At 58.8% G+C, this 12,353-nt stretch overlaps 7 protein-coding genes across 7 annotated transcripts; 2 read left to right on the top strand and 5 right to left on the bottom strand.

Moving 5' to 3' along the window:
- Nucleotide 1: 1 nt before the first annotated feature.
- Nucleotides 2-723, bottom strand: SPRG_21018 (hypothetical protein; the record flags this gene model as incomplete). The annotated part of the gene is made up of 2 exons (XM_012350450.1): nucleotides 2-600; nucleotides 651-723. Coding segments are annotated over 2 exons (672 nt in total), but the record flags the coding sequence as incomplete, so codon positions are not given.
- Nucleotides 724-1,348: 625 nt separating this feature from the next.
- Nucleotides 1,349-4,295, top strand: SPRG_11371 (hypothetical protein; the record flags this gene model as incomplete). Its single annotated transcript, XM_012350377.1, has 7 exons — nucleotides 1,349-1,822; nucleotides 1,871-1,988; nucleotides 2,035-2,284; nucleotides 2,332-2,647; nucleotides 2,691-3,136; nucleotides 3,181-3,811; nucleotides 3,873-4,295. 7 exons carry the CDS (start codon nucleotides 1,349-1,351, stop codon nucleotides 4,290-4,292), a joined length of 2,655 nt encoding a protein of 884 aa, XP_012205767.1. The 3' UTR covers nucleotides 4,293-4,295.
- A 1,105-nt stretch (nucleotides 4,296-5,400) lies between these two features.
- SPRG_11372 (atypical/RIO/RIO1 protein kinase) lies at nucleotides 5,401-6,980 on the bottom strand. The gene is made up of 3 exons (XM_012350378.1): nucleotides 6,691-6,980; nucleotides 6,139-6,627; nucleotides 5,401-6,085 (listed from the first exon to the last, which is right to left on the bottom strand). Exons 1-3 carry the CDS (start codon nucleotides 6,952-6,954, stop codon nucleotides 5,453-5,455), a joined length of 1,386 nt encoding a protein of 461 aa, XP_012205768.1. The 5' UTR covers nucleotides 6,955-6,980; the 3' UTR covers nucleotides 5,401-5,452.
- Nucleotides 6,981-7,798: 818 nt separating this feature from the next.
- SPRG_11373 (hypothetical protein) lies at nucleotides 7,799-8,026 on the bottom strand (the record flags this gene model as incomplete). Its single annotated transcript, XM_012350379.1, has 2 exons — nucleotides 7,799-7,957; nucleotides 8,003-8,026. 2 exons carry the CDS (start codon nucleotides 8,024-8,026, stop codon nucleotides 7,799-7,801), a joined length of 183 nt encoding a protein of 60 aa, XP_012205769.1.
- An 836-nt stretch (nucleotides 8,027-8,862) lies between these two features.
- SPRG_11374 (hypothetical protein) lies at nucleotides 8,863-9,369 on the bottom strand (the record flags this gene model as incomplete). Its single annotated transcript, XM_012350380.1, has 1 exon — nucleotides 8,863-9,369. The coding sequence occupies one exon, from the start codon at nucleotides 9,367-9,369 to the stop codon at nucleotides 8,932-8,934; it is 438 nt and encodes a 145-aa protein (XP_012205770.1). The 3' UTR covers nucleotides 8,863-8,931.
- An 874-nt stretch (nucleotides 9,370-10,243) lies between these two features.
- SPRG_11375 (hypothetical protein) lies at nucleotides 10,244-11,715 on the top strand. The gene has a single exon (XM_012350381.1). It carries the CDS (start codon nucleotides 10,272-10,274, stop codon nucleotides 11,661-11,663), a length of 1,392 nt encoding a protein of 463 aa, XP_012205771.1. The 5' UTR covers nucleotides 10,244-10,271; the 3' UTR covers nucleotides 11,664-11,715.
- Nucleotides 11,716-11,913: 198 nt separating this feature from the next.
- SPRG_11376 (hypothetical protein) lies at nucleotides 11,914-12,287 on the bottom strand (the record flags this gene model as incomplete). The annotated part of the gene is made up of 2 exons (XM_012350382.1): nucleotides 12,219-12,287; nucleotides 11,914-12,172 (listed from the first exon to the last, which is right to left on the bottom strand). The coding sequence occupies exons 1-2, from the start codon at nucleotides 12,239-12,241 to the stop codon at nucleotides 11,914-11,916; spliced, it is 282 nt and encodes a 93-aa protein (XP_012205772.1). The 5' UTR covers nucleotides 12,242-12,287.
- Between the last annotated feature and the right edge of the window lie 66 nt (nucleotides 12,288-12,353).

Raw genomic sequence — 12,353 nt, 5'->3', positions numbered from 1 at the left:
CTTCGTTGGAAGCTTCGCCTTCGATGTCAGCGATGACAATCTCGTCGTCGGCTTCGACCTCCTCTTCAGCGTCAGCGTTGTCGGTCTCGTCGACGTCCTCAGCCACGACAGCGACTGCAGCGTCCTCGACGGTGGTGGCATCGATATCGGTGACGACTTCGTTGGAAACTTCGTCTTCGTTGTCGGCGACGACAATCTCGTCGTCGGCTACGGCCTCGTCGTCGGTGTCAGCGTTGTCGGTTTCCTCGACGTCCTCAGCCACGACAGCGACTTCGGCATCCTCGATGGTGGTGACATCAATGTCGGCGACAACGGCCTCGTCAGCCGCATCGGTGTCATCGTCGTTGGAAACTTCGTTCTCGTTGTTACCGGCATCTCCATTTTTCGAATCGATGTCCTTGTTGCCATCGGTCTCGTTCTTGTTGTCTGCACCCACCGCATCGTCGGTGGTGACACCGATGAGGGTCTCATCCGGGATACTGATTTCAGTAGCCGACGCGATTTGGTCGAGGTGGCGACGATCACCGCGGAGGTGGCGCTTCATCGAGCTAATGGGCTGCGCAACGTTGCGGTGCTCGGGGTGCGCCAGAGTATTCGCGTCTACGTATCAAAGATCAGTCATCGATCGTTGTAACCAAGGGGCATCGTACGCTGGGCGGCACCAAGCGTCTCGTGCAAGACGACGCACATGGCAGCGAGAGTCAACGGGTGGTAAATGCGCATGGTCAAGTAAATGGATTTTGAATTGTGAGAGGCATGAGGAGCGCGGCTGGAGGGTGTTTCAAAACCAGGCAAACGGTGCGTCCCAAAATACTCGTGTCGTCCCGCAAGAAGATGCCGCTCCGCGTTTGGCACACGAGCTACATGGAATGCTTGCCCCCGTGCTAGCGTAGACAGGTCGGAGCGAAACCCCTTGAGAAACGACTGCGAAAGGCGCCAAGTGCAGTGCCTCCCAGATTAGCGACCAATCTGTCTCAAACGAGCCGAGAACGGCACGGCCCAACGGACACCTGGCAAGCAGGAGCCCGTCGTTCTGGGCCATGGATCCGGGCGGCAGCCGAACCCTACAAAGCGCTCCCGTCGTACACTCGCACATCGCGATGGCGGCGGTGTCGTTTTCTATTGCAGTTTGCAGCCAGTCATGCAGAGAGGTGCGGCCGAGAGAAGAGTAGTATCCTATTGAGCTCCTGCATTTGTGTCGAGATACCGCCGCGCACTGTGCATGGCTAGGCGCTTTCAGTGCCACCAACAGCGTCTCAAAGCTCAACCGCCAAACCAGATACGTTAAGAAGTGGTAAATATGGCGTTGCCACAAATAAGCGCGTCGTCGGATCCCACTTCTGGCAAGATGATGCGCTGCACGGTAGTGTGGTGGGCCTCGCTCGCGCTTGCAGCATGGCGCCCGCTGGTCGCCTCGGCGCTTCCGACCGACGAGCGTGAGCTCACGAGATGGACCTTCCGCAATGGCAACGGGTCCATTGCGATCCACAACGCTACGGTCCCCGGGGCATCTCACGTGCATCTTTGGTCGGCAGGCCTCATTCCCGACCCGCACGAGCGCTACAATGAGCGCGCGCTCGCGTGGGTCGCCGCCGAAATGTGGCACTACGAGACGACGTTTGAGCTTCCGGAGCGCCGACCATGCCACCTCCGCGCCGCCACGATCGACGGACCCGCGACGCTCGTTCTCAACGGCGTTCCGGTCGCCGCAACCGCCAATTCGTTCCTAGCGTATGCATTCGACCTCACCGCCTACGTTCGCGCGGGCAGCAACCATCTTTCGTTTGTCTTTGAACCGCCGCTGGCCTACACGGCGCGCCTCGTATGTCCATGCGAGCGCCCTCGAGGTCTCGGCTTCTCACGACTGTAGGCGGCCGCGTATCCGTACTACGTCCCGGCGACAGTCAACCCCAACACGTGGGCAGAGCCAACGCACCGCCCGTTTCTGCGCAAGGCCGGCAGCGACTTTGGCTGGGACTGGGGCCCCGGTACGCTCGCTTCTTTGATACCGGATGTATGATCGACACGTGCCAGCCTTTGTGCCCGTGGGGCTCGCAGGTCCTGTGCATCTCGTGCTGCCGTCCGCTTGCACCGCCCGACTCGACGACTACACGGTCGACCAGACGCACGCGCCCGACATGTCGTCTGCGCATCTGGTGTTCCGTGGCTTTGTCGACGGCTTCTGCAACGATACGGCATTGGCACTGCATGTGCGCCTCGGCAACGCCACGGTCGCCGTGGCCGTCGCTCCATCGACGTTGACGCCGGCGCATCTCGAGGCGACGTACGCTGCATCTGAGCTCGGTCGCCACGACTACATGCATGGTATAGGTACACGCTTCGACACCCAGAGTTATGGTGGCCTAACGGCTACGGGCGTCCACACCTGTACGACGTCGAACTCATCTTGGCGACGACGTCGGGCACCCGCCTCGACGCCCGCCGAGGTCAACTGGGCATCCGCTCCATTGTGCTCGACCAGTCGCCCGCCATTCCGCGCGGCCATCACTTCCGCTTTGTCATCAACGGTCGGCGCATCTTTGTGCGCGGCGCCAACTGGGTGCCCTCCAACGTCTTCCCGACGACGACGATGCACGCCACGCTTGCGCACCTCGTCACGAGTGCAACGACCGTGCACATGAACATGGTACACGCGTGTGGGAGGCGCGGCACCGATGCGCGAGGTGTAGGTGCGCGTCTGGGGCGGTGGCCGGTACGAGTCGGACGCCTTCTACGCCTTCTGCGACGCCCACGGCCTCCTCGTGTGGCAAGAACTCATGTTTGCCTGCGCTGCGTACCCGCGGGACGACTCGTTTCTGGCGACCGTGGCGGACGAAGTGCGGTATCAAGTCCGACGACTGAACAAGTTTACGAGCATCGTGGTCTGGGGCGGCAACAATGAGAACGAGTCGATCATGGACCAGTTTGCCAACGGCTGGTTCCTACCGGACGGCTACGTCTTTAACCGAGACCGCGCCGTCACCGACTATGTCAAGGTATTTGTCGACACGGTGGCGCCCATCGTCCTGGCCGCCGACCCCGGCCGTCCGTTTCTCGACTCGTCACCGTCCAACGGCGTTTTGAGCACGTCTCCGTACGTCAAGCGCTGGGAAAACACGTCCTCGGTCGACGACGGGTACGAAGATGCGCTATGTCTTCATGTCCGCACTCGTCTTGTAGTGACGTCCACTACTACAACATTGTCCGAGACTGCATGGACTGGACGCAGTACCCGGCGGCGCGCTTCGTCTCGGAGTTTGGCTTCCAATCGATGCCGTCGGCGGTGGCGTGGGCGACGGTCACCGACGCAAGCGACTGGGCGACGACCGACGCCATGCGCGCGATGCTCGCCTTTCGCCAACGGTCGCCCAACGGCACCGAGCACATCCAACACCAGCTCGACTTGCAGTTTGCCTCGTTGCCGACGACTGGATCCGTGGCCGAGCGGCTGCGCGCGTACACGTGGCTCACGCAGGTGCAGCAAGGGCTCTGCTACGCGACGGCCATTGGCACGTGGCGGCGTCTCGGGGCGACCGGCGTGCTCTACTGGCAGCTCAACGACGTCTGGGTGGGTCCGAGCTGGTCGAGCATCGACGTTTATGGGCACTGGAAAGCGCTCCATGCGATGGTCATCGCCCCGTTTGCGCCCCAAGCGATTGTTGTCCACGAAGACGCGACCTCGGGAAGTATCTCGGCGACGATCGTGAGCGATGTCAACGCAACCACGTCGGTGCGCGTCTCGCTCTATCGGTTCTCCGCTGCCGCCATCCCGCTACAGGTGCTTGATACAACGGTGGCCGTGGATTCCGAGGTGCGTATAGCGTCCGATCGATGGCTGCTACAGAAGGACCGGATCTCATGGTGCTCCGTAGATGGCGGTGGTGGCGTGGCATGCCGACAACGTGACGGACCTCTTGGCGACCCACGACTGCAACCGCGCGGCGTGCTTCCTCACGGTCGCCAGCCCATCGGTGGACGATGAGGTGTATCACTTTTTTCGACCGTTTAAGGACCTCCCGCTGCTGCCAGCCGTCGTTGTCACGACGGTTGTCGAGGCGAATGCGACGTCGTGGTCGTTCCAAGTCTCTTGCGCGTCGGGTCACCTTGCCTTGTTTGTGACACTCGAGACCGCAGTCGTCGGGCAGTGGAGTGCAAACGTGATGCACCTGCGCCCAGGGAGCTCGCGTCTTGTGGTATTCTGGCCGGCGACGCCGGCGCCACTCGCACCGGTGACGACGACACATCTCTTTGACGCGTACACGCCAACGACCCACGACACGAGTGTTGACTAAGACGTTGTAAAAGTATGAAGTCGATAGGTTGACATGTTGACACAATCGTCTCTTTTTCGTTTGCTCGGAAAGCTTCGTGTAGCACGTCTCCCGTTTTTTTCTAAACGCGGTTCTCGCTGACTTGCAGCTCGGCGCCCTTGGACGACGAGAGGCTAACCTAGACTAACTATGCTGGATACGATGACCTACACTAAGGGCACGGCAAGCCGAGGCAAGTGCAAGTGCGTATGGGCACACGAGTGATGGTACTTGGACTGACACAAGACTGAAGAAGAAGGTGTGGCGCGGCGACAAGGCGCAGCGACACACGTTCGGAGGAGATCTGGTGACGTGGCAGCCGGACGGTTCACCTTGTTCCATTGCCGCATGTCTGCGTCTTCTAATGTGCGGCTTTTCTAGCGTCTTCGGTCACTTTCATGTGATGGCCAGCATCCGCCGCGTTGTATATATTCTCAGAGGTGCGTTCACAACATTGCTGCTCACTGTCGGCGGGAACCTCTTGGCACATGAACGCAGTGGAGCTTGATGCTCAAACGACGAGCTTTGATTGGTCGAATGGTTCGAATTGGACCAATCATAACACACCTTGGATACGATTCTAGCCAATGGCATCGCGCGTCCGAAATGGCAATCTCGTTGCGGACTGGGCACACACCGCAGGAAGCGGCTAGGAAGGACGCCAAGACGTAGATGTATGCAGAGCAGGTGACGTTGAGGCCGCCGGCGTTGATAGTTGGTCCATGACCATCGACTTTGTTCTGCGCTTGAGCAGTTTGCGTAAGCCTCGTCGTCTTCCCCAGCCCGTTGCAAGCCAACACCAGCACATTTTACCGGACGTACATCACGTCCTCTAACCGCGGCCGTGTCTGGTGCCAAGGCAGTCATATTTCCCATACGATTGGTGCTTGTGACGTGCCCCAGCGCGATGGCGGCACCGAGGCACGACACCACGACAAAACGGCCGAGACGCGGGAGCAGCTCTGGGGCCAACACTTTTTTCCTTGTCTCTTGAAGTGTACGTAACTACCGGTATAGCGTGGTTTCCTCACACGAGGATCAAGCCGCGTCGCATTAGTAGTGCATACTGTCTTCTTGCACAAGCGAAAAATCCGTTCACATCAGACGATATATATGTATCAAGTCCACAACTGATACGGTATCTACTTTTTCTTTTGCTTGGAGAGCTTCTTGTGGCGCTTCTTGACGTGCTTGGGAATCTTGGACGCGCGCTTCTCCCGCTTCTCTTCCTTGACGCGGTTCTTATTGGCCTTGAGCTCGGCACGCTCGGCGGCCTTGGCCTGTTCGCGGGCTTCGCGGCGCTCCTGCCGGAACGCCATGCGCTGCTTGTACATCTCTTCCGTCTCTTCTTCGTCCGTCTCTTCGTCATCGTCCGAGTCATCGTCGTCGTCGTCGTCCGAGTCATCATCATCATCGTCGTCGTCGTCCGAGTCGTCGAGCGCATCCATATCGAGCTCGTCGACGTTGAGCAGGTCCATGAGCCGCGGCTGCGACACCTCGAGGCGCGAGATGGCGGCTGACAGCGTCTTCTCCATGCGGCCTTCGGCGTACGCGAGCTGATCGCGCTCCGAGTTGAGCACTTGGCCGAGCGACGACGGGATAAACGTCTGCATAAAGACAGCCTCTTCGACCTGCTGCTCGTTCGTCTTGGTCGTCGGGCGGTCCTCGACCTGCACTTGGATCATATCAAGCATCGCGTCCACCTGCTCGTCGTTGAGCTGCCGGGGGTCCGTGACAAACTCAAAGAGCTCCTTCGTTGACATGGGGTCGAGCCCCTACGCAGCACAAAAAGAACGTGAGATGCGGCATTCCACCACCGCGGACGTACGCTCTTTTGGAAGAAATCAGTGATGTTTTTGCAGTCCTTCCGGAGAAACTCGCTCGCGCACGGGTGCTCGTGCTCGACACTCTGCGAGACATCGATAAAGTAGAGCTTGCTCTGAAAGTAGAGCAAGTTGTACTCGGACAAATCGCCGTGCACGAGCTTGCACACTTGGTACATAACGCGCATCGTCTTGACGCACGAGATGTACACGGAGCGCAGCTGCGACTCGGAGAGACGCGCGTCCTTGAGGCGCGGTGCCGCCCACCCGTCAATGCCAATGAACGTCATAAGCAGCACGTGCGACCGCAGCATGATCGGGTCCGGGCAGTGAATACCGGCGTCCTTGAGGCGCTTCAAGTTGCGCATCTCCTTTTCGGCCCAAAGCTTGACCATCTTGCGCGGGTTCGACTTGCAGTAGCCGTGGCGGAAGCGGAACTCGCCCGAGACGTACTTGTCGCGGTCCTTGAAGACGAGGATCGCGGTCTTGTAGACCTTGATCGCGCCCGAGACGTACTTGTCGCGGTCCTTGAAGACGAGGATCGCCGTCTTGTAGACCTTGATCGCGCCTTCGCCGCCGGCGCCGAGGCGCGCGTGGTACACGTTGGCCTCCTTGCCTGTCGAGAGACAGCCGTTGATCTCGGTCACAACGCCTTGGTTGAGCATGCGGTAGAGCATCATGCGCGTGCGCGGGTCGAGCACCTGCTCGGACGTGGCGCGGTCATCGCGGCCCGTGTGCTTGATGCGGCCGCTCTCTTCGTTGCGGAGCGACTGCGCGAGCTGGTTGGACGCCGACTTCGAGAGCTTCCCTTCGTACTCCATCACGGCAAATTGCACTTTCCACCAACCAGTGTACACTTCCAATCACCCACGCGCCAATCAGCGTCGAGATACTTTCAACATGCATATTTTAAAGCGGATCAAATATGAAAGGTTCACTCTCTCCCCATCGTGCCAAGTGTGCAAGGCAGAAGCGTCGGCATGGCATGGCGTGGGTTTTAATGCTACGACGGACGCATTCGCACACCAGACGGACTTGTATACAGCGAGAGTGCTGGGCCACGGTTGTAGTGCGGCAGCGATTCAGTCCTCCGTTCTCGCTCTGTAGATTCTCTTGTCAATGAAAGTTGGGTTGGAACATTTCGTCAAGCTACACGTGTACGTGCCAGACCATAGCCCTGGTCATATCTTCAAAGAAACAAGGTCGTAAGTGGAGCACCAACCCTCGATCGCTGCTCCCTAAAAGTACCCGCTTTCATTCAGCCATAAGAATTGAGAGGCTTCGTCCGCAATGGCGCTCCACAACAGCTACCTGTTAGGGTCCCTTGCTAAAAAAGTTGCGGCTCCATTTGGCTTGATCTTTGCTGCTGCGAATGAACCTAGTATGTTGTGTCTACTGGTACTGCAGTCAATAGCTCCTGGTCTCTGATGCAGTCATTCACAGGGCGCGATAGGCATCGAGGAGAGCGCGTCGTTCGATCCCCATGGCGTCCTGCAGCAAAGTGCCACGAAGAGAATGGGTGGCATCAATACTGTTCATTGATACTACATAAATATTGCGTAGTAGATACCAACAGAAAGGTTGTGTCAAGCGTGTACGGGGCGGTAGCTGCTATCTGGGAAGATCTTGCTTGCGGCACTGCATATAACGCTTGCGAAGGGCTGTCTAGATGCGGAGGTACACCTGCGTCGACTGGAGCTGGCTCATACCGACGTCGAGAGCGGTATCGAGCATCCACGCGCCGAGCGACGAAGCGTCTTTCACTTGGTGCAGCGCGTCGTCGGACGAGATCCACTGATGGTCGATGCTTTCGGCCACCGGCGCCTCAATAGAGGGGGTACCAAACTGCATCGGCGAGGTCGCATGGACGTCAAAGGCAATGGGCGAGTTCATGGCAAGTTGGAAAATTGAAAAATGAGCCATCGCAACCAAATGCATCGCAACAATCAGCGCAAACACATCGCCTTCGTCCACGCCATCTCGATACACCGATACCTTGATACTATCCAAATACCGATACAAATGGCAAGATTCCAGGGATGCATCAATCTATCAGCCGTGTGTCGCTAAGGGAGCGCCGGTCGTCACACACTCCTCATGCCTTGGATGCGTCGAGGAGGCGATACATCCTACACGAACTGTGGGAAATCAAGTGCACAAAAGTACTGGGTTCGCGCTCCCACTTGCTTCTATGCGTTCCCACTCCGCCCCTTGCTGCTGGATGGTCCTGCGACACTTTGTATCAAGTGCAATATGGCCGTGTCCATGCAAATACTTGTGTGCAATGTCGGACATGCACTCTAGGTTGCTGCCTCGCGCCGAGACCTACCGCTGCACATCCTGAATGACAGAGCTAATAATCGTGCCCTGTGTACAAGCGCAGGAGCGAGCGCGACGGAAGCGTAGTGGTGCGCTGGAGCATGTTCGTGGCGCCAGCCTTGGCTCAACGACATGGCTGATCAATAGTATCGTCGTCGTCCTACAAGTAGATGCACTCCAAGAAAACAGTCCAGTGGATCGCTACCTGGTCCAACGGCAGTCTCGACCGAGTGCTGGACCGAGCTATAAAGAGGTTATCAGCACATGGAATGGAAGGTCGATGTAAGCCCACGTCGCATCGAACGCGCAGCCTGAATTCAAGCAGCTGCGTACACCCATGGCGAGTCCATCTACGGTACGCGCGCTCTTTGGTCGGAAGCGCCGCCAGCGTGCAGTCGGCAGGACGATTATCCACAACAACACATATCCATCTTATCATTGACGTAATATGCTGCAATAAATACAACCTTGCGCAGCGCTCAGTCGTCGTTGACGGTCGCCTTCGTGGCCTTTGGTCGATGTGACGTGGTGGCTGCCGTCGGCGACAGCGGCGCAGAGCTCGACACGCCCGTGTCGGTGGCGAGCTTCTGGTGGTACGCATCTAGCATCTCAAGCTGCCGCATCTCGTCGTCGTTGAAGTCCTCGATCGTCGTCGAGGCCTCCAGGCGGTGCAGCTCATCGTCGTCGTCGCTGTCCAGCGTGCGTCCGAGGGCAAACTCTTTCTCCTCCATCTCGAGGTCCTTGCTGATGGCCTCGTACTGGGACTTGTGCTTGCGCCCGCAGCAGCATCGGCAGAGGATGCAGAAGAGGAAGATAAGGACCGCGCTCGTCCCGGCTGCAACGCCAGCCAGCGCCCACGTCGGCAGCTCCTCGGCGCGGGCGCGGACCTGCGCTTCGACGTCGTCCCAGGTCGTCATCCACTCAGTCGTGCCAGGAAACCAAGATGTCTCCGCAGCGCCACGTTCTGAGATTGTTTATTTTATCATTGGATCGCTGTATTCACAATCCCAAGCATCGATTTTATTAAATTTGGCCTCGTACGGAATGTACGCTTCTCTCGTACGTTTATGCATACACATCACAAGAACAACAAGCGTACGAGACGGCATCGTACATTACGTACGCTTCAACATTACATCCCAAATGTCGCGCTGGTGATTGGCTGAAACGAAGATTTGATCGAGTTTGTTACACGACGCTGTTTAAAACACGATCTTGTCTTTATCGCCGTGTGGGGACAATAGGCGCCGGATCTTGGTCGCGCATTGGCGGCCAGGCGCTGCTTCATTGGCGTCCATACTCCACTAAGGATCATCCTTCATGCAGTCATTTCAATCCAGCATTGAAACTCGTGTATTTTACACTGTACAACACGGCCAGCCATTTCTACACTACAACTTGCCTTGCTTGGTCCCCGTGCACCCGCCGGAGTCGTGTTGCAAAGATACCACAGTAGGCGCAGTATAGGGTAGCTTGAGGGCACGGCTGGGCGCCGTCTCGGCGGCAAACGACCCGTTGCCCGCGTCGGCATGGGCGTAACGCACGCCGCCCATTTTGTCACGCTCGCCGCTGCACACGCCTCGGCAGGCCGCGCGGCGCTTACCACTCAAAGCCCCTCGACGGTCTTCATGGGCGGCTGCTGTACGTGCCCTCTCTAACGTTCAGCATGCTCGCGTGCACCGCGTTGGCGCCGACGGCTGGTGGTTCCGAAAGCCCGAAAGATCGCGTGTATGAAATCGAAAGCAACAGTGTATAAAACAAATCCCAGTCAATTTGGCCTCTTTCCCCATTCGAGCATTTTCGTCGTGTTGGCTGCATCATGAGTCAGTTTGTCCGTGCGTCCAAGTACCGCCATGTGTACATGGAGCCTGCGAAGATCGAGAAGAGCTACACCAACCTGCGCCTGGCGACGGCAACGGGCGAGCAGAACTACATCAAGGGCAACACCAAGTTCTTCGCCGTGGCCATCCAGGCCGGCGGCGGCGCGTTCGCGGTCGTGCCCTACGAGAAGGTCGGCAAGTTCGATCCGGACTTCCCGCTCATTGGCGGCCACCGTGGCGCGATCATGGACTTTGACTTTAACCCGTTCCACGAGCACCTCATTGCGTCGGCGTCCGACGATACGACGTTGAAGGTGTGGGGCATCCCGGAAGGCGGCCTCACCGAGACGATGACCGAGCCGCTCGTCGACTTGACGGGCCACGGCCGCAAGGTCACGCTCACGTACTTCCACCCGACGGCCTCGAACGTCTTGGCCTCGACGTCGGCGGATTACACCGTGCGCCTCTGGGACATTGAGAAGGGGTCGCAAATCGTCAACATGGAGCACAACACGGAGAACCTCGTCCAGGACATGGCGTGGAACTGGACGGGCTCGACGCTCGCGACGACGTGCAAGGACAAGGTCGTGCGTCTCTACGATGCGCGCTCGGGCCAGGTCTCGGCGCAGAAGGAGAACGCGCACGAGGGCAGCAAGAGTGTCAAGCTCACGTTCCTCGGCGAGAAGGACCTCTTTGCGACCGTTGGCTTTAGCCGCCAGTCGCAGCGCCGCCTCAAGGTCTGGGACCCGCGCAAGCTCGATAAGGAGCTCAAGAAGATTGACATTGACCAAGCCGCGGGTGTCATCATGCCCTTCTTCGACGCCGACACCAACATCTTGTACTTGTGCGGCAAGGGCGACGGCAACATCCGCTACTATGAAATGAACGACGCCGACCCGTTTGCGTACCCGCTCAACGAGTACCGGTCGACGGTCGCTGCCCGTGGTATGGCCATGATCCCCAAGCGTGGCTGCGACATCATGTCGTGCGAGACGACGCGCCTCCTCAAGCTCACGACGAACGCGGTCGAGCCCCTCCACGTGTACGTGCCGCGCAAGTCGGACGCGTTCCAGGACGACATCTACCCGGACACGTACGCCGGCGTGCCGTCGCACACGGCCGACGAGTGGCTCGCGGGCTCGGAGAAGGGCCCCGTGCTCAGCTCGCTCAACCCGCGCACGTTTGGCGAGATCACGTCGCACGGCAAGGAAGGCACGGCCGCGGCCCGCCCGACGCGCGTCACGCGGACGCCGTCCTCGGGTACCTCGGCGCCGCCTGCCCCCGCGGCGTCGGGCAAGTCGGCGTCGGCGCTGCAAGCCGAGCTCGACGCGGCCAACGCACGCATCGCGGAACTCGAAGCCAAGTTGACGGCGGCCAACATCGACTTTTAGACGAGGAAATTTAATGCTAATGAAAAACAGGTGCGGCTGCATCGACATCACAGCGCGTCCCTCAGCGATGCTCGTAGCAATGCCAGTACACGTGTGGTCCTTCTGTCCACCAACAGTAACAGCAGCTTGATCCAAAGCGTACCCTACCCCTTCTGTAGCCAGCAAGTGCCACGTCATCGGCCCGATCCAAACACGCAGAGAGAACGAACGGAAGAGAGGTGTGGCCGATGGTCTAATATTCGATATGCGGTTAGAAGACGAGCCGGTTGGCGTCAAACGTCCAGGATAGAATGTCGTGCACCTGCCACGTCGCGGCGCCTGTCGCGGCCGTAAACCCGACGTAGGCGCGCCCGCCCATGCCCAGCTGCAAGGTCGCATCGAGGTGCAGCGGTACGCTCAGTACGTCGAGACCGTCGATCGTAATCAAGAGGCACCCGAGGCCGAGCGTGCACCAGTGCGGGAGCAGCTGCGAGACGTACGCCGACGGTTGAAAGTGATGCGCAAACGCCCTAGCCCATATAAGTCTCTTTGTCTTGTCTCAAAAGCGTTGGCAACATGTCGGTCGAGAGCAGCGGCATGTACGTGATGGTCACGACATGGCTACCATCCGTGAGATCCGGGATCCTACAGCGCGTTGGAGCGTGACCCAGTGGCGCCGAGAATGTAATACGCTGTCGTGGCGCCGAGCGG

The sequence above is a fragment of the Saprolegnia parasitica genome (genome assembly GCF_000151545.1).
Source record: "Saprolegnia parasitica CBS 223.65 unplaced genomic scaffold supercont2.65, whole genome shotgun sequence".
In the NCBI taxonomy this organism is placed as follows: domain Eukaryota; phylum Oomycota; class Saprolegniomycetes; order Saprolegniales; family Saprolegniaceae; genus Saprolegnia; species Saprolegnia parasitica.
The sequence above is the reverse complement of the archived record's forward strand: the minus strand, read 5'-3'. Positions and strand labels throughout refer to the sequence as shown.